This window comes from Somniosus microcephalus, chromosome 1, assembly GCF_052327205.1.
Source record: "Somniosus microcephalus isolate GS21.2 chromosome 1, FLI_Smic_1.0, whole genome shotgun sequence".
Taxonomy (NCBI): domain Eukaryota; kingdom Metazoa; phylum Chordata; class Chondrichthyes; order Squaliformes; family Somniosidae; genus Somniosus; species Somniosus microcephalus.
In genome coordinates, this window is record NC_140987.1 from 425,328,128 (window position 1) to 425,351,620 (window position 23,493).

At 45.0% G+C, this 23,493-nt stretch overlaps 1 protein-coding gene across 7 annotated transcripts in view; it reads right to left on the reverse strand.

Moving 5' to 3' along the window:
- LOC147125257 (serine/threonine-protein kinase PAK 3) overlaps positions 1-23,493 on the reverse strand; it is a 249,801-nt gene that overhangs the window by 103,335 nt on the left and 122,973 nt on the right. For 6 of the 7 annotated variants that reach the window (XM_085999975.1, XM_085999972.1, XM_085999946.1 and 3 more), the window contains one exon: positions 10,441-10,637. In XM_085999975.1, coding sequence (XP_085856101.1) covers positions 10,441-10,615 — 175 coding nt within the window. In that variant the 5' untranslated portion in view covers positions 10,616-10,637. Of the gene's footprint in view, positions 1-10,440; positions 10,638-14,624; positions 14,679-23,493 lie in introns of all 7 variants that reach the window. The other variant, XM_085999955.1, reaches the window with a different exon arrangement.

A 23,493-nucleotide genomic window follows, 5' to 3' on the forward strand; every position in this document is an offset into this window, starting at 1 on the left:
GGAATCTTAGTTTCCACAGCCATCATGTTGAATACCAAGAAGTAGTATTCAACAATAGATGCAATATTAACTGCAGCACGAGCTCCTCCAGATTAACTACAGTTTAACTTTATGTGGTGCTTCAGATTTACTTTTTCTATACCTTTAAGAACATAAGAAATAGGAGCAGGAGTAGGCCAATCGGCCCCTCGAGCCTGCTCCGCCATTCAATAAGATCATGGCTGATCTGATCCTAACCGCCAATCCACTATCACAGAACCATCTCCTGAATCTAACAGAATTAGAGACATGAAATAGGAGCAGGATCAGGCTACACGGCCCCTGGGCCCGCTCCGCTACCCACAGGGCCATGACCGATCCGAACCTAGACTCATGTCCAAATTCCTGCCCGCTCCCCGTAACCCTTAATTCCCTTTACTTCTAGGAAACTGTCTATTTCTGTTTTAAATTTATGTAATGATGTAGCTTCTACAGCTTTTTGGGGCAGCATATTCCATGGACCTACCACCCTCTGAGTGAAGTAGTTCCTCCTCATCTCAGTTTTGAAAGAGCAGCCACTTATTCTAAGACTATGCCCCCTAGTTCTAGTTTCACCCATCATCGGGAACATCTTCCCCGCATCCACCCGATCCAACCCCTTCACAATCTTATATGTTTCAATAAGATCGCCTCTCATTCTTCTGAACTCCAATGAGTAGAGTCCCAATCTACTCAAACCTCTCCTCATATGTCCATCCCCTCATCCCCGGGATTAACCGAGTGAACCTTCTTTGTACTGACTCGAGAGCAAGTATGTCCTTTCTTAAGTATGGACACCAAAACTGTACGCAGTATTCCAGGTGCGGTCTCACCAATACCTTGTACAACTGAAGCAATACCTCCCTATTTTTATATTCTATACTCCAAGATGTTCTCTCTTAGTACCTCCTTTTGAGGCTTAAAATCTCTCATTTCTCCAGTCTTTCCTTGTGACTCTGCACCTAGACTGTAATATCCATGCGCCTCTTCTCTGCATCACCTCCAGGACTTGAAAGTGCCCCCTGTGCCTCAGTTACTGAACTGGACATAGTACTCAAAGTGTGGTCTGACCAGAACACTGTACAGTTTGAACATGAACTCCACGGACATGTTCTTTACTGATCTATATGTATAGCTTCGCATAAAAAAAAGGAAAAAACTGTAAATGCTGAATTCTGAAATAAAAACAGAAAATATCACACAACCGTCGGTCAGTTTCTGTAAAGAAAAACGACAAGTTAATGTTTAGGTGCAACCCGACAAATTCTGATGACTAGTTATACCCGAAATGTCAACCGGCTTGCTGGCGGATCTGCTGTGTATTTCTGGCTATTTCTATTTTAGTTTACCATCCTATTGCTTTGATGATTGTGGTTCTACAGTAATTGTAGTCTACTAATACCTACAGATCTCTTTCAACTTCACCCTGAGCTATTCTGATAATTCTTTCGGTTTCTTGCACTAAAAGTTCCCATTTATTTTGTAAAAGTTTGCAACTGCTCAAGAGTATTTTCTTTTTGTTCGATGCGATTCTGTTAAAGGACTGACATTCAATTATTTTGTGGAAGACGGTTAAACATTAGCAAGTCTACTGTCAACAATGCCACATTAAAGCATCCTGCCCCTTTGAGTCAATATTGTGCTGAAATGAGCTAGATTTCCCCCAGGGTACTAACTGTCCAATAAATCAGTACATTTTATATGCAGGGAGGGGGGGGGGGGGGGGAAAAGAGATTATATTCCAATATCCAAAACTTATTAACTTCATTTTACTCCAGCAGCTACCTCGTTAAAAATTTATTAAAGAAAGAAAGTTGATAATTCCACAATCTTGGGTTAGGCACATCATGTGGGGCCAGGCTCATTATCTTATTTGGGTTAATTCGACAGTTCACCTTTTGCTCTCGACCCCTGCTATGCCTTTAGCACGGGTGAGATTGGACACCAAAATAAACATAAAGTGAGGAGTCTGAGAGCACTTCCATATTGCAACTCACCCGAGAGTGGGAAACAAATTCACGTCAACCTGCTCACTGTCAGCGGGATTTAAGTAAGAAGCCACATTCTATTGTTTTTCCAGACTTCCTGTTGAGTCCTACCTTTTTTTCATATGAACTAATGTCTGGCATATCTTAACTGCTAGACTGGAACTGCAAATGCAAACTAGGGGGGGGCAATTTTGCCAGCCCTGGAGAGGCGGGACTGCCGGGAAAATGGCAGAATTTGGGGACGGGTGCCCAACCCGCCTTCATGCCATCTTCCTTGGAGGCGGGTAGCCGTCCCGCACCGGGTCCCGCCTCCTTGGAGGCGGGAAGGGAGTAAAGCCTATTAACTGCCTGTTAACAGGTAGCTAACAGGCAGAAAACAGGAATATCCCCTTTTTGCCCACACAAGTGCAGGCTTCCCAAAGGCTTCCAAACCTGCCAGGTCAGCGAGGTGAGTACTGGGTCTGCGGGGGTCCGGGGGGGGGTGCAAAAATGCGCTGTGAAGGTAAGTGATAGGTGCAAGAGTGTGAGTATCTGAGGTAAGTGCAAAGTGTTAGTAAAAGTGTACTTACCTATCGGTGTGTATGCAGTGTCTTGGACCTCTGTGTTGCAAATGACAGATGTTGCATTCTCAGATGCAACAACCATCTCATTTCAGTGAAAGAAAGAAGGTTGATGAGGTCTTAAATTCAAGACCTCATCAAACTACAGAGAATGTCACTGTTTGACAGCTTCACAGAGCTGTCAAACGATGACATTTTGACAGATGAAATGTCATACACTGACGTTCTCTGCAACCAGCTTTCCCTTAAATGGCCTGCTGAGCCTGCCGGGCATGCTTAACAAGGTCAATCAAGGGAAAATAGCGTGGGTTGGCCAGAAGTTGATGGAGGTGGGACTGAAACCCGACAAGTGGGAGTCCCGCCTCTAAAAGCTCCCCATTGAGAAAATCACCCCTCTAATAGGAGTTGAAAGATGGCTTTCAAACAGACAGACCTTACGACCAGGCCAAAAATATTACTGAGTGAAACAACTTGCACTGAAGGATTTATCGGAATTCCGGGGGGGGGGGGGAAACCGGTATCACCCCATTTGGGGTGCCATTATCGGCCGTGCGCAAAGTTCAGCGCCTGGCGCTAATTATCGCCTCGGACAGCAAACTTGGCTTTTATCGCCCCTGGAGGTGACTGGGGCGCTAAATCAGGCGCTTCACATCTGTCTTAAGGCGCAAACGCCGAGGAGTGAGGCGCTACCTCAGAGTGCTGGCGAAGCAAGGAAGGGCAAATCAAAATAAACCTGCAAAGTGCTGCTCAGTACTCAAAACTCCTTCACACAGTGTTGAATCTCTCCAGAAGTCTCTCTCTCAGACTGCGCGGTGCAAAAATGTCACCGACAAAAAAAGGCAGGAAGCGGTCGCCTTTAAATAGCACTCCCCTAGTCCTTTTCTGACAGCATAACGCTCCCCTCAACCTGTCATTGCTAGTGGCAGGCGGTAAGGCAGGGGGCGCCACAGAATATCCGGTCCGGGGCGCTAACGGGGCGTTGCGCACTCGACTAACGTCACAATCTGCTGGCGCAGGAGATCGTGGTGGTAGTGTTTAGCACCGCCGCAAAATGTCTAGTTAATGTCGCGAGCGGCACAAACATTGCCGCGCCCGGCCTCTAGTTGCTTTGCGCCCCAATTGGCGCCCTCTGAAGGCGCTAACAGGAGGCGCAAACAACTGAATTTTTCCCCCTAGGAGTCTGACTCTGACGGCGGAAATGCGGAAAAGAACTCCAATCCACCCTCGCTGAACGCTGTAGGCTCGGTCCCAATGTGGGGCCAGCCTCATTATCCTATTTGAAGCAAGAAGCCCATATCTGTAAGGAAGCATCAAAGGAAAATTGAAGGCTTAGGGAGAGACAAAGTGAGAGATCTCCAAAATGTTTTAAATGCTCCTCAGGAATCAAATAGCCAATCTTGGAAAGTTAATCAATCCATTCTGGGGTCAGTTACCTATGCCTGTAGCACTTTCTGGGGCCACAGTAAGGCCCTGAAAGGAACCTACGCCAGGCTCAGCTGGCAAGAGTTCTGTTGAGACAGCGTAATGGGTGGGATTCCTCGGGCCTTTCTCTACTAAACATAGAAACATAGAAGATAGGAGCAGGAGTAGGCCATTCGGCCCCACGAGCCTGCTCCGCCATTCAATGAGATCATGGCTGATCATCCAAATTCAGTACTCTGTTCCTGCCTTCTCCCCATATCCCTTGATCCCTTTAGCCTTAAGAAATATATCCAACTCCTTCTTCAATATATTTAATGAACTGGCCTCTACTGCCTTCTGTGGTAGAGAATTCCACAGGTTCACCACTCTCTGGGTGAAGAAATTCCTCCTCATTTCAGTCCTAAATGGCCTACCCCTTATCCTTAGACTATGACCCCTAGTTCTGGACTCCCCGGCCATCGGAAACATCCTTCCTGCATCTAGTCTGTCCAGGCCTGACAGAATTTTATAGGTTTCGATGAGATCCCCTCTCAATCTTCTAAACTCCAGTGAGTATAAGCCCAATCGACACAATCTCTCCTCATAAGTCATCCCTGCCATCCCAGGTATCAGCCTGGTGAATCTTCGCTGCACTCCTTCCATGGCAAGAACGTCCTTCCTCACATAAGGCAACCAAAACTGCACACAATACTCAAGGTGCGGTCTCATCAAGGCCCTGTACAACTGCAGCAAGACATCCTTGTTCCTGTACTCGAACCCTCTTGCTACAAAGGCCAACATACCATTTGCCTTCTTAACCGCCTGCTGCACCTGCATGCTTACCTTCAGCGACTGGTGCACAAGAACACCCAGGTCTCTTTGCACTTCCCCTTCTCCCAATCTATTGCCATTCAAATAATAATCTACCTTCCTGTTTTTGCCACCAAAGTGGATAACCTCACATTTATCCACATTATAGTGCATTTGCCATGTTTCTGCCCAATCACCCAACCTGTCCAATTCGTACTGGAGTTTCACGACATCCTCCTCACAGCATACCCTCCCACCCAGCTTTGTGTCGTCTGCAAATTTGGAGACATTACATCCAATTCCCTCGTCCAGATCATTAATATATATTGTGAACAGCTGGGGTCCTAGGACCGGTCCTTGCGGTACCCCACTAGTCACTGCCTGCCACTTGGGAAAAAGACCCGTTTATTCCAACTCTTTGCTTTCTATCCGCCAACCAGTTCTCTATCCAAGTCAATACCTTGCCCCCAATCCCATGTGCCTTAATTTTGCACGCTAATCTCTTATGCGGGACCTTATCGAAAGCCTTCTGAAAGTCCAAATACACCACATCCACTGGTTCTCCCTTATCTATTTGAACAGTTACATCCTCAAAAAATTCCAGTAGTAGTCAAGCACGATTTACCTTTTGTAAATCCATGTTGACTTTGTCCTATCCTGTCACTGCTTTCCAAGTGCTCTGCTATTACATCTTTTATAATGGACTCTAGCATTTTCCCCACTACCGATGTCAGGCTTACCGGTCTATAATTCCCCGCTTTTTCTCTACCACCTTTTTTGAATAGTGGGGTAACATTAGCTACCCTCCAATCCATGGGTACTGTTCCAGAGTCTATCGAGTTCTGGAAGATGACCAGCAATGCATCTACTATTTCTAGGGCCACTTCCTTAAGTACCCTAGGATGTAGATTATCAGGCCCTGGGGATTTATCGGCCTTCAGTCCCATCAATTTTCCTAACACCATTTCCCTACAAATACTGATTTCTTTCAGTTCCACCCTTTCATCCGACCCTATGTTCCCCGGCATCTCTGGGAGGTTATTTGTGTCCTCCTTTGTGAAGACAGAACCAAAATATGTATTTAGTTGGTCTGCCATTTCTTTGTTCCCCATTATAAATTCCCCTGATTCTGACTGCAAGGGACCTACGCTTGACTTCACCAATCTTTTTCTCTTCACATATCTATAAAAGCTTTTACAGTCAGTTTTTATGTTCCCTGCAAGCTTACTCTCATATTCTATTTTCCCCTTCTTAATTCATCCCTTTGTCCTCCTTTGTTGAATCCTAAACTGCTCCCAATCCTCAGGATTATTGCTTTTTCTGGCCAATTTATATGTCCTCTCCTTGGATCTTATGCTATCCCTAATTTCCCTTGTCAGCCACGGTTGAGTCACCTTTTTTGTTTTATTTTTATGTCAAACTGGGATGAACAAATTCTGTAGTTCATCCATTCGGTCTTTGAATGTTTGCCATTGCCTATCCACCGTCAACCCTTTCAGTGACATTCCCCAATCAATCCAACCCAACTCGCGCCTCAGACCATCATAGTTTCCTTTATTTAAATTTAGGACCCTAGTCTCAGAGTCAACTACTTCATTCTCCATCTTAATGAAGAATTCGATCATATTATGATCGCTCCGACCCACGGGCCTCGTACAACAAGATTGCTAATTAATCCTTTCTCATTACATAATACCCAGTCTAAGATGGCCTGATCTCTGGTTGGTTCCTCGACATATTGGTCCAGGAAACCATCCCGTAAACACTCCAGGAATTCCTCCTCTACAGTATTGTAACTAATTTGGTTAGCCCAATCTATATGTAGATTAAAGTCACCCATGATGACTGCTGTGCCCTTATTGCACGCTTCTTTAATTTCCCTTTTAATGCCATCCCCAACCTCCGCATTACTGTTTGGAGGTCTATATACCACTCCCACTAACATTTTCTGCCCTTTAGTATTTCTCAATTCTACCCATACAGATTCCATATCATCAGAGCTATTATCCTTCCTTACAATTGTGTTAATCCCTTCTTTAACCAGTAATGCTACCCCACCTCCCTTTCCTTTTTGCCTATCTTTCCTGAATATCGAATACCCCTGGATGTTGAGTTCCCAGCCTTGGCCATCCTTGAGCCACGTTTCCGTAATCCCAACCAAATCATATTCGTTTACCTCTATTTGTGCAGCCAATTCATCCACCTTATTACGAATGCTCCTCGCATTAAGACACAAAAGCCTTCAGGCTTGTTTTTTTAACGCTCTTAGACCTATTAGAATTATTATTTACTGTGGCCATGTTTGATTTAAACCGTTGATTTCTCTGACTTCCACTTTTGTTTTTCTCCTTCCTATCTTTTGCTTTTATCCTTGTTTCCCTTTCCTCTGTCTCCCTGCTCAGGTTCCCAACCCCCTGCCATTTTAGTTTAAACCCTCCGCCAGAGCACTAGCAAACACTCCCCCTAGGATATCGGTTCCAACCCTGCCCAGGTGCAAACCATCCGGTTTGAACTGGTCCCACCTCCCCCAGAACCGGTTCCAATGTCCCAGGAACTTGAATCCCTCCCCCCCGCACCATTCCTCTAGCCACGTGTTCAGCTGAAATATCCTTCTATTTCTACTCTGACTAGCACGTGGTACTGGTAGCAATCCTGAGATTACTACCTTTGAGGTCCTATTTTTAAATTTACCTCCTAACTCCCTATATTCCGCTTTTAGGACCTCAGCCCGTTTTTTACCTATATCGTTGGTGCCTATATGCACCACGACAACTGGCTGTTCACCCTCCCCTTCCAAAATGTTCTGCAGCCGCTCTGAGACATCCTTGACCCTTGCACCAGGGAGGCAACACACCATCATGGAGTCTCGTTTGCGGCCGCAGAAACGCCTATCTATTCCCCTTACAATAGAATCCCCTATTACTATAGATCTCCCGCTCTTTTTCCTCCCGTCCTGTGCAGCAGAGCCACCCCCGGTGCCAGGAAGTTGGCTGCTGCTGCCTTCCTCTGATAAGCCATCCCCCCCCATCAGTATCCGAAGCGGTATATCTGTTTGAGAGGGGGATGTCCACAGGGGACCCCTGCACTACCTGCCTGCGCCTACTACTCTGTCTGTTGGTCACCCCTTCCCTTTCTGCCTGTCCAACCTTTGCCTGCGGTGTGACCAACTGCTCAAACGTGTTATCCACGAATTCCTCAGCATCGCGAATGGTCCAGTATGAATCCAATCGCAGCTCCAGTGCCGCAATGCGGTCTGCCAGTAGCTGCAGCTGGATACACTTCCCGCACACATGGTTGTCAGGGACACAGGAAGTGTTCCTGAGTTCCCACATAGCACAGGAGGAGCATGCCACGAGGCCGAGCTCTCCTGCCATGACTTACCCTTTAATTAATTGAAATTAAATTAAATCAAATCAATCCCACCAATTACACTACAGTTAAATGCTATACTTAAGGGGCCTGGTTTACCAACAGTCCCCGCAACACCACAGAGACCTTAAAAACTATAAACCATAGGGTTAAAGTTTAAAAAGAGAGAAATACTCACCAACCAATCACTTACCTGCTTCCTGGTGACGTCACACTTCGATTACTTTTTACTTCCCTCCCTCTGAGCTCGGAGACTGGTTTACCTCCGGTGCTGCCTCGCTCCAATCAGGTCCGCTATGGGGCCTCTCGAGCCTCGCTCCAATCAGGTCCGCTATGGGGCCTCTCGAGCCTCGCTCCAATCAGGTCCGCTATGGGGCCTCTCGAGCCTCGCTCCAATCAGGTCCGCTATGGGGCCTCTCGAGCCTCGCTCCAATCAGGTCCGCTATGGGGCCTCTCGAGCCTCGCTCCAATCAGGTCCGCTATGGGGCCTCTCGAGCCTCGCTCCAATCAGGTCCGCTATGGGGCCTCTCGAGCCTCGCTCCAATCAGGTCCGCTATGGGGCCTCTCGAGCCTCGCTCCAATCAGGTCCGCTATGGGGCCTCTCGAGCCTCGCTCCAATCAGGTCCGCTATGGGGCCTCTCGAGCCTCGCTCCAATCAGGTCCGCTATGGGGCCTCTCGAGCCTCGCTGCCGTTTTCGTTTACCTCCGGTGCTGCCTCGCTCCAATCAGGTCCGCTATGGGGCCTCTCGAGCCTCGCTGCCGTTTTTGTTTACCTCCGGTGCTGCCTCGCTCCAATCAGGTCCGCTATGGGGCCTCTCGAGCCTCGCTGCCGTTTTTGTTTACCTCCGGTGCTGCCTCGCTCCAATCAGGTCCGCTATGGGGCCTCTCGAGCCTCGCTGCCGCTTTTGTTTACCTCCGGTGCTGCCTCGCTCCAATCAGGTCCGCTATGGGGCCTCTCGAGCCTCGCTGCCGTTTTTGTTTACCTCCGGTGCTGCCTCGCTCCAATCAGGTCCGCTATGGGGCCTCTCGAGCCTCGCTGCCGCTTTTGTTTACCTCCGGTGCTGCCTCGCTCCAATCAGGTCCGCTATGGGGCCTCTCGAGCCTCGCTGCCGCTTTTGTTTACCTCCGGTGCTGTCTCGCTCCAATCAGGTCCGCTATGGGGCCTCTCGAGCCTCACTGCCGCTTTTGTTTACCTCCGGTGCTGCCTCGCTCCAATCAGGTCCGCTATGGGGCCTCTCGAGCCTCGCTGCCGCTTTTGTTTACCTCCGGTGCTGCCTCGCTCCAATCAGGTCCGCTATGGGGCCTCTCGAGCCTCGCTGCCGCTTTTGTTTACCTCCGGTGCTGTCTCGCTCCAATCAGGTCCGCTATGGGGCCTCTCGAGCCTCACTGCCGCTTTTGTTTACCTCCGGTGCTGCCTCGCTCCAATCAGGTCCGCTATGGGACCTCTCGAGCCTCGCTGCCGCTTTTGTTTACCTCCGGTGCTGCCTCGCTCCAATCAGGTCCGCTATGGGGCCTCTCGAGCCTCGCTGCCGCTTTTGTTTACCTCCGGTGCTGCCTCGCTCCAATCAGGTCCGCTATGGGGCCTCTCGAGCCTCGCTGCCGCTTTTGTTTACCTCCAGTGCTGCCTCGCTCCAATCAGGTCCGCTATGGGACCTCTCGAGCCTCCCTGCCATTTTTGTTTACCTCCGGTGCTGTCTCGCTCCAATCAGGTCCGCTATGGGGCCTCTCGAGCCTCACTGCCGCTTTTGTTTACCTCCAGTGCTGCCTCGCTCCAATCAGGTCCGCTATGGGACCTCTCGAGCCTCCCTGCCGTTTTTGTTTACCTCCAGTGCTGCCTCGCTCCAATCAGGTCCGCTCTAAAGGCTCACACTAGGCTAGGGTTTCACAGGCATTGGTTACCCTATGGCCTCATACAAGTGTCATTCTTCCTGTGTGAACTAAAATAGTGAATGACAACAGGCAAAGGGGATGGGTTGGAAGCATCACAGCCAAGCCATGTCCTGCCTTCACCCAACAACCACACACCTACACTTTCCAACAGCGCTCCTCAGGTAGTACTCAAAAGCTTGATGATTTTTCCCCTCCCTAAATCAGAAACACTGAGATCAAATATAGCATACCTACATAACCCCAGCACAGAGTAGCTAAGTTAATTAACTTTGCACAGGCCAAGGAATGCACAGGCCAAGGATTAAATCTTAGCCTCATCGCATCAAATATAGAAGTCTTTTCATCTTCCTTTCACCTTGCAAGGAATCTACTTTAGAAACACAGTAGAGGGGCTGATACTTTACTCTTATCTCCTGCTCCTGGGAAGATTGAGCGAAGTCTGGCTTTCTTGTTCTTCTCCTCAGGAACCAGTGGGAGAGGCTTCGAGCCGTGGTTAAGGGAAGATGAATCGCGATTATTACTGTTCATTCTCAAGGGAGGAGCTGGTGGTTTCTCTTCAGCATCAACACTATCTGACATCTTCAGCAGTCGTCACATGTATCTAGAAAGGAACAGTCACATTATCATTATTTAACAGGGCATTACTTGCTGAAGCTCGTTTACATGTTCAATGAGGAAACAAGATCAAGCATGACAAGGTTTGAGGGAAAAAATTAGCAATTTCCTCATTGGGACATTTATCAGCCAATAACAACTGTGGACATATCAGTAATCTCTCTCTCCACCCCCCACCCCCTTTTTCCAAACACAACTTAAAGTTCTTTCACAACACAGATTACATTGCAAAAATTAAGTCATCTTTGAGGCATTCACCATATGCCCATTACAAAATGCCAACTCAGAGATAGGCTGATCAGAGTGTGTTTGGAGGGTAGGGGAGAGGGTGCGAGTATGAAAGAAAATCAATTTGAAATATAGCTGCAATGACATTATAATACATAATATTTCTTCCTTCCTTCCCCCACTGCCCCCCCCTCCCCCCCACCACCACACCCTGGAATACATCATTCATTTTGGTGATTTAAAGTGAATGCACCAACACTAGACCACACTGTTCTGCACGATTCTGCAGGGAAACCGTCTGTGTTACGAGCAGGATCATTTGTGACGTCCATGTATGCTCCTGTACTTACTAACGTCATCAAGAACCCCAATTTACACCACTCCATTTCAAACACATTTTATTTTTTACTCATCATCACCATATAATTAGAAGTTTAATAAAATTGGTTACAAACATATTCCTGCACTTTAGTGCTTGCTCGGATCCAAGTGTAGCAGGAAGTACATTAGAATCTTGCATAGTGTACTTGGGACAGAAGAGGTCAGAGTAAGGAGACAACACTTCAGTGTAATCTCTGGGGGAAAACAGAGGGAATACCATCTTGATATCATGTATGCACCAGCACTAGCAGTTCCATACCAGAATAACAAGAAGAATACATATTAGTTTTGTTTGTGCCAACAGGTTCTGTGTATTCAGGGAAATGTTATGGCTTTGGGTTGCTCTAATTTTCCTGTGGGCTAAACCATAAACAATAACTTGTATGGTCATGGGCTTCACCTAAATTAATCTCTGAAGGGACGTGAATAATCACAGGTAACTGTTAAAAGAAAACGCTGAATAATTCCAGGGGGGAAAGGCTCAGTCAGCCAAATGTTACCCAACCTTCAAACTCAAATATATATAAATTTAGATAGGAATTAAATGCACATGCTTCAGAAATGTCTCAAAAAATGGTCTAATTAATCATATGGAATATCCCATACTCATCACCCTGCATACAGAACACTGTGGAATTGAAATATTTTAATAAAGCAAAATTAACTTTCTCACCAGTTTCTTCAGATGAAGGCCCTTCTTTATATAAACCTGTATCAGCATTACTTTCAATACAATAGCTGTCCTTACTAAAATGGTTATTCCTTTAGCATGGCAACTACGGAATGTCATCAGTGAAAATGCCACCAGTCAGCCTTAAATAATGTCGGTTCCAGTGTTTGGATGGATAACCTTTAGTTTTTGTTCAGGGAGCACGGAAAATGCTCACACAATTTTCACCTTTTGGAAGTTTTACCTCTGGTTATTGACCTCCCTTTGGAGTCCTAGTCAGTGCAGCTTGTAAAATGAACATACTGCATTAAGAGTAGGCTTGTTGAGCAGAATGGCTTTGTGCTCATTCTATACTTTGTATAAATACTCTGCTTAAATCAGATCAGCACTGTCACTAATACAAAAAGAAAATACTGCAGATGCTGGAAATCCAAAATAAAGACAGAAAATGCTGGAGACACTCAGTAGGTCAGGCAGCATCTGTGAAGAGAGAAATAGAGTTAACGTTTCAGGTCGATGACCTTTCGTCAGAACTGGAAAAAAGCAGGAAATGGAACAGATTTTTAAGCAAGTGTTTCTTAACCTGTCCCATTACCATCTCCTTTTGCCTTGAATATCTCTTAACCTCTCCTGCCTTCTATCCTATCACAGACCTTCCCTTTTGTCCTTTCATCCCCTCCCCCCTTTCCCAGCTCCTACCCTTGCTTAAAAATCTGTTCCATTTCCTGCTTTTTTCTAGTTCTGACGAAAGGTCATCGACCTGAAACGTTAACTCTGTTTCTCTCTTCGCAGATGCTGCCTGACCTGCTGAGTATCTCCAGCATTTTCTGTTTTTATTTCAGCACTGTCACTACGTGCTTACGGTGTTATTTCTGAGACATCCGGCTCACTTATATCTGCAGTTGTACTGTTGGCACCAATAGGATATCAGTAGCATTTTTTATTTTTTTTTATTTTTTTAAGAGCGATACAATACACAGTGCCAGTTATACTGTCCACTTGCAAATCAGAGAAAGCAGAGTTCCATTCTTAAATGCATGCGCAGAACTCTGTTCGTCGGTCTTCAACTGCCAGTGATATTGTTAAAGTTGGAAAGAAGCTCTTTAAAATTCTAAGCTGAACCTTTAGTATTAAAGGTGGTTCAGCAAAAAAAGATTTAAAAATCTGGATTCACATCAGTTGCGATTATACTGCAACTGGAGCATATTGGGTGTGTTTATCTACATTAATACAGTGACTACACTCCAAAAGTAATTCATTGGCTGTGGAGCACTTTGGGACATCCTGAGGACGAAAAGGCGCTATATAAATTCAGGTTCATGCCCCTCCAGGTAGTCTTGCACAATTTCAGAAAATATTCATTAAAGTGACTGTCACACAGTTGTTCTATTGCCCATAAACAACAACAGAAAGTGCTGGAAACACTCAGCAGGTCAGGCCGAAGGGTTCAACTGGGAACGTTGACTCTGTTTCTCTCTCCTCGATGCTGCCGGACCTGCTGAGTGTTTCCAGCACTTTCTGTTGTTATTTTAGATTTCCAGCATCCGCAGTATTTTGCTATTGTGTTCTATTGCCCATCTTGCTTTGGTGCAAAACATAACTGTTTTGCACAGATGAAAGTTGTGCCGTACAACTATTTGATCAAATGTGCATTAGTAAAAACGTGTGTTACAAAATCTCACAAGTTCAGCCAGAACAGCAGTAACTGTCTCACTGCTTCCATCTCGAGGCATTCAACGCAATGCATCCTTTACAGTTTTCTCTCAAGTTTCATCTTTTCCGTGTAGGAAAATTCTCTCTGATGTGTGGTCTGAAATGTAACGCGTGCTGCATAACCACGTCATTGCCTCACAACAAGGACTTAACTGTAAAGTACGACACTTAGCAGAGCCTTCTCCAGAAAGGTGATTGAGAGAGTTCTAAAATGAGTGCAACAACGCAAGGTTTAAAATTATTTGCCACTCTGCCTTATCCCCTTCAAAGTGATCATGATAATATTGGCTGTTGCGCTCATTGTCACTCCAGCTCCTTCCCCATATCACTTAGTATTCTCTAGCCAAGGTGGTGGGCAGGTGACCTCTTCATAAAAAATGGGTTAATACCCTTCTCACAACGCCAGCACCGAGTGAAGGTTGGACAACCCTCAGACACTTTGCTTTCTTCTTCTGCTAATTACGTGGAGAGATGGTGCCTTGCTTCCGCGTGCCACCTCAGGCAAATGGCAAAAGATTCATCAAACACCCGCTATTGCATCACTTCCCTGTGGAGTCATTGCAGCAAAGGTGGTGCATAGATTTCCTTACTCTCCAAATGGAAAAGGCTTGCCAACATTCTTACAAAGGTAGTGACCGTTTATAAATTGACTCCTGCATTTGTGCATTAGCAAACTATTGTTCAAAGGCATTTTTAACAGGTCCAGCTATCAACTGCACATCAATCTGCTGCAGTAGTGTTTGTTAATATTACAATAATGAATATTAAAGTACCAGATTTGAAACATCCCTATTTTAGGTAGTGTGGCAGTCTGAATGCATTTATGTACAGCTGGAGGCACAGCGGGGCGCTTTACTGATAAAGGATGGGACAAATTTACTGTTACCATTGAAACCTGGCTAATAAATTTTATCCAGCCTCCAATGACAGGCTAAATAACATTCAACATCGGAGTGAGCATTTTTATACTTGCCAGCGTACATCTGGTAAGCATCTGTTCCGCACAAGAAGAGTAAAAAAATAATCTTCAAAGATCTGTGTGTGTGGAAACAAGTTAAGATTAATTTGCAGACTGAGAACTAAATGATTTTCAGTAAATACTTCAGTTCCCATTTAATTTCTTCTCCTCGTCCTTTGGGAAATGGTTCATGGAGTGGAACCAGGTGACTGAGTCACAGGATGAGCAGCCTCTTTTTACGATGTTGTGTGCAAATAATCCCAGGGTGATTTATCGTAAGCTTTTCTCTTCATTCCTGTGGACAAAAAGTCAGGATTTCTATATACCCCACACCGAGGACACTAGAAATTCAGCAGGTGAGTAATTCTGGGTTTATGCCGTATCCTAATGCTCGGTGCTTAAGCAGCAGCAATACCACAATGTGCTGCATCATCAGCTTCATGGAGTGGCAATTTTACCCATTAGCAGTTTTTAACATACACATACTTCCCTGCGAATGTCAAGTGCAAACATATTTAACATTTCTGGGGCAGAGATCATACCAGAAGTGTCTTTATGGATAATACTCATTAACAGAGGCACTGTGATACTATGATACTTGGTCCATGAGATCTCCTGGACTGCTTTTGATCAGCTGAGGGGGTTGGAGATTAATTTTCCAGAGTATTTTTTCCCCTTATTAGCCCTAGGTTTTTTCTCTGGTTGTTTGCCTCTCCCAGGAGCGAGAGGGGGGGGGGGGGTGGTGGTTTGGGTGGGAAGGAGGGAGGAAGTGTTTAGTCATGATGTTCCAGTCATCATGAATGTGGGGCAGGCTTGATGGACCAACTGGTCTTTTCTTGCCTATCAATTTTGCATGTTCGTAATATGGCCCAGTATCTTTGAAGAAATGGGCTGGAGGCAGACATTGGGTAAAGAATCCCAAATTCGACTGCTAGTCTCAGTGGTCCGATTCCAGTGCTGCTTACTTTGATGGTCCCAGTTGCAGCAGCACACGACCTCCTCCTCCCCCCCCCCCCACAGTGGCAAGTAACATTCGCACCACACAAGTGCCAGGCAATGACCATCTCCAACAAGCAAGACTCTAACCATCTCCCTTTGACATTCAATGGCATTACCATCGCTGAATCCCCCACTATCAACATCCTGGGGGTTACCATTGATCAGAAACTGAACTGGACCAGCCATATAAATACTGTGGCTACAAGAGCAGGCCAGAGGCTGGGAATTCTGCGGTGAGTGTCTCTGCTCCTGACTCCCCAAAGCCTTTCCACCATCTACAAGGCACAAGTCAGGAGTGTGATGGAATACTCTCCACTTGCCTGGATGAGTGCAGCTCCAACAACACTCAAGAAGCTCGACACCATTCAGGATAAAGCAGCCCGCTTGATTGGCACGCCATCCACCACCTTCAACATTCACTCCCTCCACCACCGGCGCACTGTGGCTGCAGTGTGTACCATCTACAAGATGCACTGCAGCAACTCGCCAAAGCTCCTTCAACAGCGCCTTCCAAACCCGCGACCTCTACCACTTAGAAGGACAAGGGCAGCAGACGCGTGGGAACATCACCACCTACAAGTTCCCCTCCAAGCCACACACCATCCTGACTTGGACCTGTATTGCTGTTCCTTCACTGTCGCTGGGCCAAAATCCTGGAACTCACTTCCTAACAGCATTGTGGGTGTACCTACACCATATGGACTGCAGCGGTTCAAGAAGGCGGCTCACCACCATCTTCTCAAGGGCAATTAGGGATGGGCACTAAATGCAGGCCTAGCCAGCCAGCGACACCCACATCCCATCAATGAATTAAAAAAAAACAATGTCCAAAAGGGAACAATTGGCATTGGAATCCAAACTGTCTTGCAAAACAAGCTTCCAAATGCCGAGCTACATTGATCGAGGGTGTGGAAAAATTTACAGGATAGACCCTACCAGGTGAAGGAGAGCACCATGATGGAGATAAAAACGGAGGCAACAAGGGTAAGGAGCAAAAAAAAGAATTTAATTATACAGTGACTACATAAAAATGCTACAATAAACAGTCCTTAAAACGGTCAGCTACTGCCTTTTTTGCTTCTAGAAGCAAATGGAGGCCTCTCTGAACCGTGCCTTCTGATTTTGCTGAGAAAGACCCCAGGAGGTCTGCACCCCCCATTTGTTCACAGTGTGCATCAGGCTGCCAGAGTTACTCAATTAGATCAAACATTGCTATACTACAGAAAGCTGCACAAACTGGGAATGATATCAACATCTGCTACATCAAAATACAGATTTGTATAATAGGAAGTCAGGTGTTTCAAATCACATCCCTCCAGATAGAAATGGAAGGACCACTTTTACAGAGACTACCAATAAAGTTAGTACAACACATCGGTCACACATCAGCAAATGGTAGCACTTTGCAATAGGCCACATTTACAATGCCACACCTATGCCAGAGTAAAGACTAGTTCAGGCAGGTGAATCACCAATCTGGTCTGATGAGGAACGGAACATTGATGATATCATTACATCAGCAGCAATACTTGGCATGAGTATAACTCTCCCATGATTGTAACGGTAGGTCTTGCCAAATGTTATATGTGGTCGGGCGCTCCTCTTTATATAGTAAAAGACATTCATGAACACATATTCATAAACCAGCAAACTGCACTGAAAAGGAAAAGAACTCTAATTTAATTTTATGCACACAAAAAGGAAATCAATGATTTTATCACTATGTACACAACCTTGTGAGGATTGCAACTTATTCTAATTGCAGAGAAAAACATTGAGGGGGTGGGGGAGAACATGATCCAGAGCTTTACAATGTGATTAAAAGTTAAACAGTATTCCCAAAACACAACAAGCCTCGAGGAAAACTGAACACGAGAATTATTTTCCCCTTCCATCCAGTAGCAGATATGTTGAGTTATCCCACAACAAAAGCGGTTAGTCCCAGTCAATCTAGTCTTTTAAAAAAAAGAGCTAGATGATTATTTGATTATAAAAGATCGGAGTTAAGTATAGGCATAGGTGATAAATTATTTACAGAACACTGGTGTTGGGGCATGATGATGTCATTAGACGCTGATTCGTATATGTGAATTAGGGCCCTGCTGGCTTAACTGCCCATCCGCCCAGTTTCTGCTGGGCAGGTATAGTTAAAATCCCACTCCACCCCCTCCATGATATTTTATTCTGTTGTTGATATTCTTATTATCTCTTCTGCAATCTCATAGAAGCATAGAAGATAGGAGCAGGAGTAGGCCATTCGGCCCCTCGAGCCTGCTCCGCCATTCAATGAGATCATGGCTGATCATCCAAATTCAGTACCCTGTCCCTGCCTTCTCCCCATATCCCTTTAGCCTTAAGAAATATATCTAACTCCTTCTTGAATATATTTAATGAATTGGCCTCAACTGCCTTTTGGCTCTCTTAGGTTCATCAGTCCGCTTGCCACTGCACACCCTTGCTTCAAAAGGAAGAGCAGGACATTTAGTGTCAAAGCTCTCTCCTTTCTACCAGCAGTGTTTGTTGGTTAATCAGCAGCAATTACAATTGAAGGGGAGCAAGAATAACAGTCAAGTATTCCTTCATCTCTTTCCCTCCCCTTAAGAAATACAGATCGGCTCACTCTCACTTGGCACTTAGCTTACTGGGAATGGACAGTGTTATGAATCTTATGATCCAGGAAGACTCATGAAATAACACTGGACAGCCAGCTGGTGGCGCCGTCCAAGGAGTATAAATACTCGGGTCCAGCCTGACCAGGACATTTTGTAAGACAGGACCTAGTGAAGTACAACTAGATCTCCATGTTTTGAAACAAGTTGATTAAAGCCTTGCTTTATACTCAAACCAAGTGCGTAGTGAATTTTATTACGTCAGACAGCAAATGAACAATTCACCTAATAATGTGAAGCACTGAGACCAACACCAGTCACAGGATCTTAGACATCACAATCACCAGTGAACTGCTCAGCTACACGACTCACTAGTGCTAAATTATTTCAAATAATTTAGGTGATCATCATTCAAGGAACTTTTCCCGACTTCATTAAATATGAGGAACTCTTGAAATATTGGTTAGATTTTACAAACCTATAAGCCTTCAAACAAAAAAATAATAGGAATTCCCCCATTTGGGATGGATGGAGTAGAGAGGAAATGGAATAAGCACAGAACAAGATAGTGAGCACCATGTATGTCAAAGAGGAGAATAGTAAATCCTACGTCTAAATAGGAAAATTGTCCCTGGTTATAAAGCCACAGTTCAAATTACAATCTACGCTGCCTAGCTTTTACACTGCATAGAAAACAGAACTTAAGGGTTAATGCATCCCAGTAAACTATTGCACAATCTTAAATGCTTATTAGTCCCTCTATACTGTACTTAATACTTTGGTGCCTCTTTGCTGCTACCAATGGCAGCCATGACCTTGGTGAAAAGCACTATTATGTAATATCTGGCAGGGGTGCTGTCTCTGGATGAGTTGAGGTGTTTCTCGGCAGGTGGTTTTCCGAAGTTCTTCTGGGAGCTGCTGAGCCATTGGCAACAAACGTCAATGTTGTCACCACTGGTGCCAATTTTTATTTTGGCCACAAGACGCACAAATGTCTCAACCCAATTGTTTCACATCTCTGGTTCACTGGACAATTGACGAGTTGTAAGTTACGTTTCCAACAAGCTCTTAGTCCTCAGTTAAAACCAGATCTTACTGGCAGTCACAGCTCCCACAATTTCTCATGTTATATACACAAGTATATAAAAGGCATATCTCAAACCTCGCTCTTAGATGGCTCTGTAATCGGAGTCCGTAACAAAAGTTACCTGCTTCAGCCTAATACCTTGCTACACCATCTACTGGTCAGCAGTGCTGGTCCCTGCTTGTTGCCTTGTGCAGACCTTCCACATATGCAGCCGTTTATCTGCTGCCATCAACACTAAATAAAAATAATCTTATAAATTGTGTCGCCAAATTTTCCTTTTGTGTGTGTGTGTGTGTGCGTGTCTGTTTCTAATTCAGTCCAAAACGTTATATGTTATCCTCACTGCACAACTTTGCACAAGGCAGGCTAATGAAATTAACTGTTAAGCCCCCATTAAGGGCCGGTTTGCTATGGCAAGGAGTTAAATCTGAAGCTTTCCTCACACAACAGATTAAAAGTATCTTCACCCAGAGTGGTGAACCTGTGGAATTCTCTACCACAGAAGGCAGTTGAGGCCAATTCATTAAATATACAGGAAACTTTCTGATATCTGGCACTGACGGGATCGAGCTGGTGCCGTAACATCAAAAGTGCCGGACATACCAGAATTAATGTTTAAACATACGGAACTGAGAAGCTCCGTGTGAATCAACAAACCCTGTTGCTTAGCAACAGCTTCAAAACAGTCGGCTGCAGCGGCAAGCGTCTGTAGCTGAAGCTGTTGCTACAGCTACAGACCTTGCAGTGCTTGACTGGGGAAAAAAAAAGCAACGAGAACTAAAAAAACATATAGAAAACGGCTCCTGATTTTTGCCGTTAGATCAAGTATTCCGGACATATAACCTCCGGATAAACCAAAAGTTTCCTGTATTCAAGAAGGAGTTAGATATATTTCTTACAGCCAAAGGGATCAAGGGATATGGGGAGAAAGCAGGGACAGGGTACTGAATTTGGATGATCAGCCATGATCTCATTAAATGGCGGAACAGGCTCGAGGGGCCGAATGGCCTACTCCTGCTCCTTTCTTCTATGTTTCTGCACTTGTAAGAATTCTCATTGTTTCAAAAATTGTATATAATTGAGAGATATGGACTATAGAGTCAATTGAGCTATCCTGGCTAAAATCCTCCCAGGAACAGAGTGTGAAGCCCAATTCCCATGCCAACACAGTGAGCACTGCCAGCTAATAAATCTCTTTTGGATATGCTCTTGAGCACTGAGTCTTGCGCAGGTAACATGATGAAGGAAGCCTCACAGAATATCACAAGTGTGCTACCCTTAAAGAGCTGCTACGCAAAAGTAAAGAGATATGCCCGCATATGTTGCTAAGAACTGCTGTATGCTTTGTAAAAGGCTCAAAAATGGTTCACAAGGTTTTCAGCCTTTGTAAAGGGTATGCAGATGGGAAGAAGTGAGGGCCCAAACTAAAGGATTGAAAACCCAATATGAAAGTATGAATGAAGTCTCTGGATAAGTGGTGGAGTGGCACTGTTCCCAACCCATAGTGCTTGTGCTGCTGTGCGAGGAAGGTTGCCCCATTTGGAACTCAAAGGCTTATTCCCCAAAGGATGGTATTGTACTATTCCTGGCACAGGGTGGCATGCAGGTTCAACACTGTCTACAGCACATGCAGGTCTTGGGAACAAATGCAGGAGAAGATGGCATACTTTAAGGAATCTGGCTTGATAGATACCATGTACCAGGTAGATGACCCAAAATTGCATGCTATAATGCATTGTCTGTCAACTGGTTCCCTATTTACTGCTCATCTGTGCCAAGTTCGCATCCTACAATTCTACAATTGCATCTCTTGCATATGCAGCGAAAATACAGTCACGGTGCAACATACTTGCATTTTCAAGGGTTTCCACGCATCAAAAGGACAAACACAAACCTGATCACTTACTGACACTCAAGATGAACTTCAGGATGGGCAAGTGGTAGTCATCGGAACTCACCTCTGAACTTTGGGTAATGCATCAGTGTCATGACATTGGGCAAGTGTGTCACGCTACTCATTGTAAAAGGAGATTAAAGTGTTGCCCAAAGCATCAGTCACCTGTTGGATCCATCTGTGAGCAACATGTCACCTAATATTATACTGCTAGCCAGGAATAACCATAACAGTACAGTTGAGGGCAGTTGCCAACAACCACTGGCAGTGACACCCCATGCTGCAAGTGCTTCTGTAGATGACAAAGCTCTGTCCCATTGAACTGGAGCAAGCTGATATTGTGGTTCCTGATCATTGACAGTAAGTGTGCTCAGGGCTGTTTGGAATGACATACTGCATTTGAGGTGCTTTAAAAACAAACCTCCCTAAATTTGGATGGGGGGGGGGGGAAATTAATCTTTTAAAAAAGTCAGAAATACAGTACTGAAAAAAATGTCCAAAATAATTGTACTGTAAACATTGCAACAAAAAAAATATAAAATGCAATTTGAGCTCCTTTGCCCTTGGGGCATCCCTTGCTCCCAATCCAAAAGGAAAAAAACACAAACCAGACAAACACATACTGCTGAACTGTGTGTTCAGTCAAATACTTTTTGCATCAAATCAGGATTCCTACTGGGCTTATACCTGACATGGAGGTCAAGTACTTCAGCTCACTAACTGCAGAGGAGCACGGAATTCCATCCCAGAAACAAACTAGCACAGAACTTGCTCTGCCAATCCAACATTGCTTCTGTGCCAGTTGAGAACGTGCTCTCCCAGCGCACAAATCTTCTGCTGTTATCCCGTGGCTGCTTTGGTGTCAAATTTTACTTCAAGGAATATAAAATGATCTATCCATTATATAACTCCACTGAGTTAATATGGAATAAGTGATTTAATCCAGGAGACCTTGATCAACTATTATCTGTGAGTTCCCTCACCCTGTGGAATAGGTTATCTGTCTACAATTCCCCACGGACTATCCACTCTGTAAGCACTGGGTTTGAGAGAGATCATCAAATGGCAAGAATGCTCATGCAGTAAAACACACACTGCCAGTGTAAGGTTCGGAGAGCCTCAGAAACTGGTTGCGCAGGGCTGACTCGTTAGATACAATAGTATCCTGACAATAATACCAGAGTTCAAACTGCAGGTGGGGATGGGGAAAGAAACCAGCTCTCCAATTCTCCTCGAGGCTCAACCAAGGAGGGGCACCGAAACTGTCAGCAGACTGCACCATCCTGCTCTCCCATTAGAGCTTGCTAAACCTGCCAAGAGCTCTGAGCAATGTACATGTTCTATCACTGTTCCCAACACCTGCACTGTAGCACCTGTAAAATGAAAATGGTCACAGATCCAGCACCGTATGGACTATTCCTGTGCCTCTCAAACACTAAAAATTAAAAAATATCACAAAACTTAGACACAAATTCCACTGCGGTGTAGTTCAGCCAGGATAGCTCAATTGACCCTACAGTCCATATCCTATATAAATGTAGGGTTATTTATCGGTTAGTGTCTGTCACTCTTCAGTTAAAACTCAGCATTTTACTCACCTTGTTCACAATTATTTTTGAAGGAAATAGTAGCTATTTCAGCCTTATTCATAGGGACATTTCTGCACAAATGATTCCAGTGTGGAGTCTACGATTATGAAACAGGTTGCCAGCGAAGCTGTCCTTGAGTAACAGACTTGGAATTGATAAATATTCAGCAGCAGTTGCGCATTAATATTCAAGCACTTCAGGCAATCCTGCATTCTGACTGGAAGGATGGTCGGAACCAAATTCAGATCAATGATACCTCAATATGACAGATACGCCGCTGTCAGATATTCACAATTTTCCTGCATGGTCACCAGTTTGAGTTAATGGAAACAATCTTCATATTTCTCAAAAGAGCCATATGCAAGTCATGGATGAATCCTTTGCCCATATTTTTTGAGCTTTTACATATCACCACTTTCCCCCTTCTCTCCTAAGGGTGCAGACTCTTGCTGGCGTATGGTTCCAAGGGTGCAGGAAGCCCTCCAATACTTTACCCAAGTGGGCAGAGGAAAATCAGCTGAATTTCCACCTTCCCAATTGCTATTCAGCGTGCTAATTTATTTTCCATTCCCAAGTTTATCCTGAATCCCCATAGCATTGAGTTTAACAAATAGCCTTTTGTGTGGAACTTTGTCAAAAGCCTTTTAGAAGTCAAGGTACAACACGTCATAGGGTTTTCCACAATCTATTTTGGGTCGTCACTTCCCTCAAAGT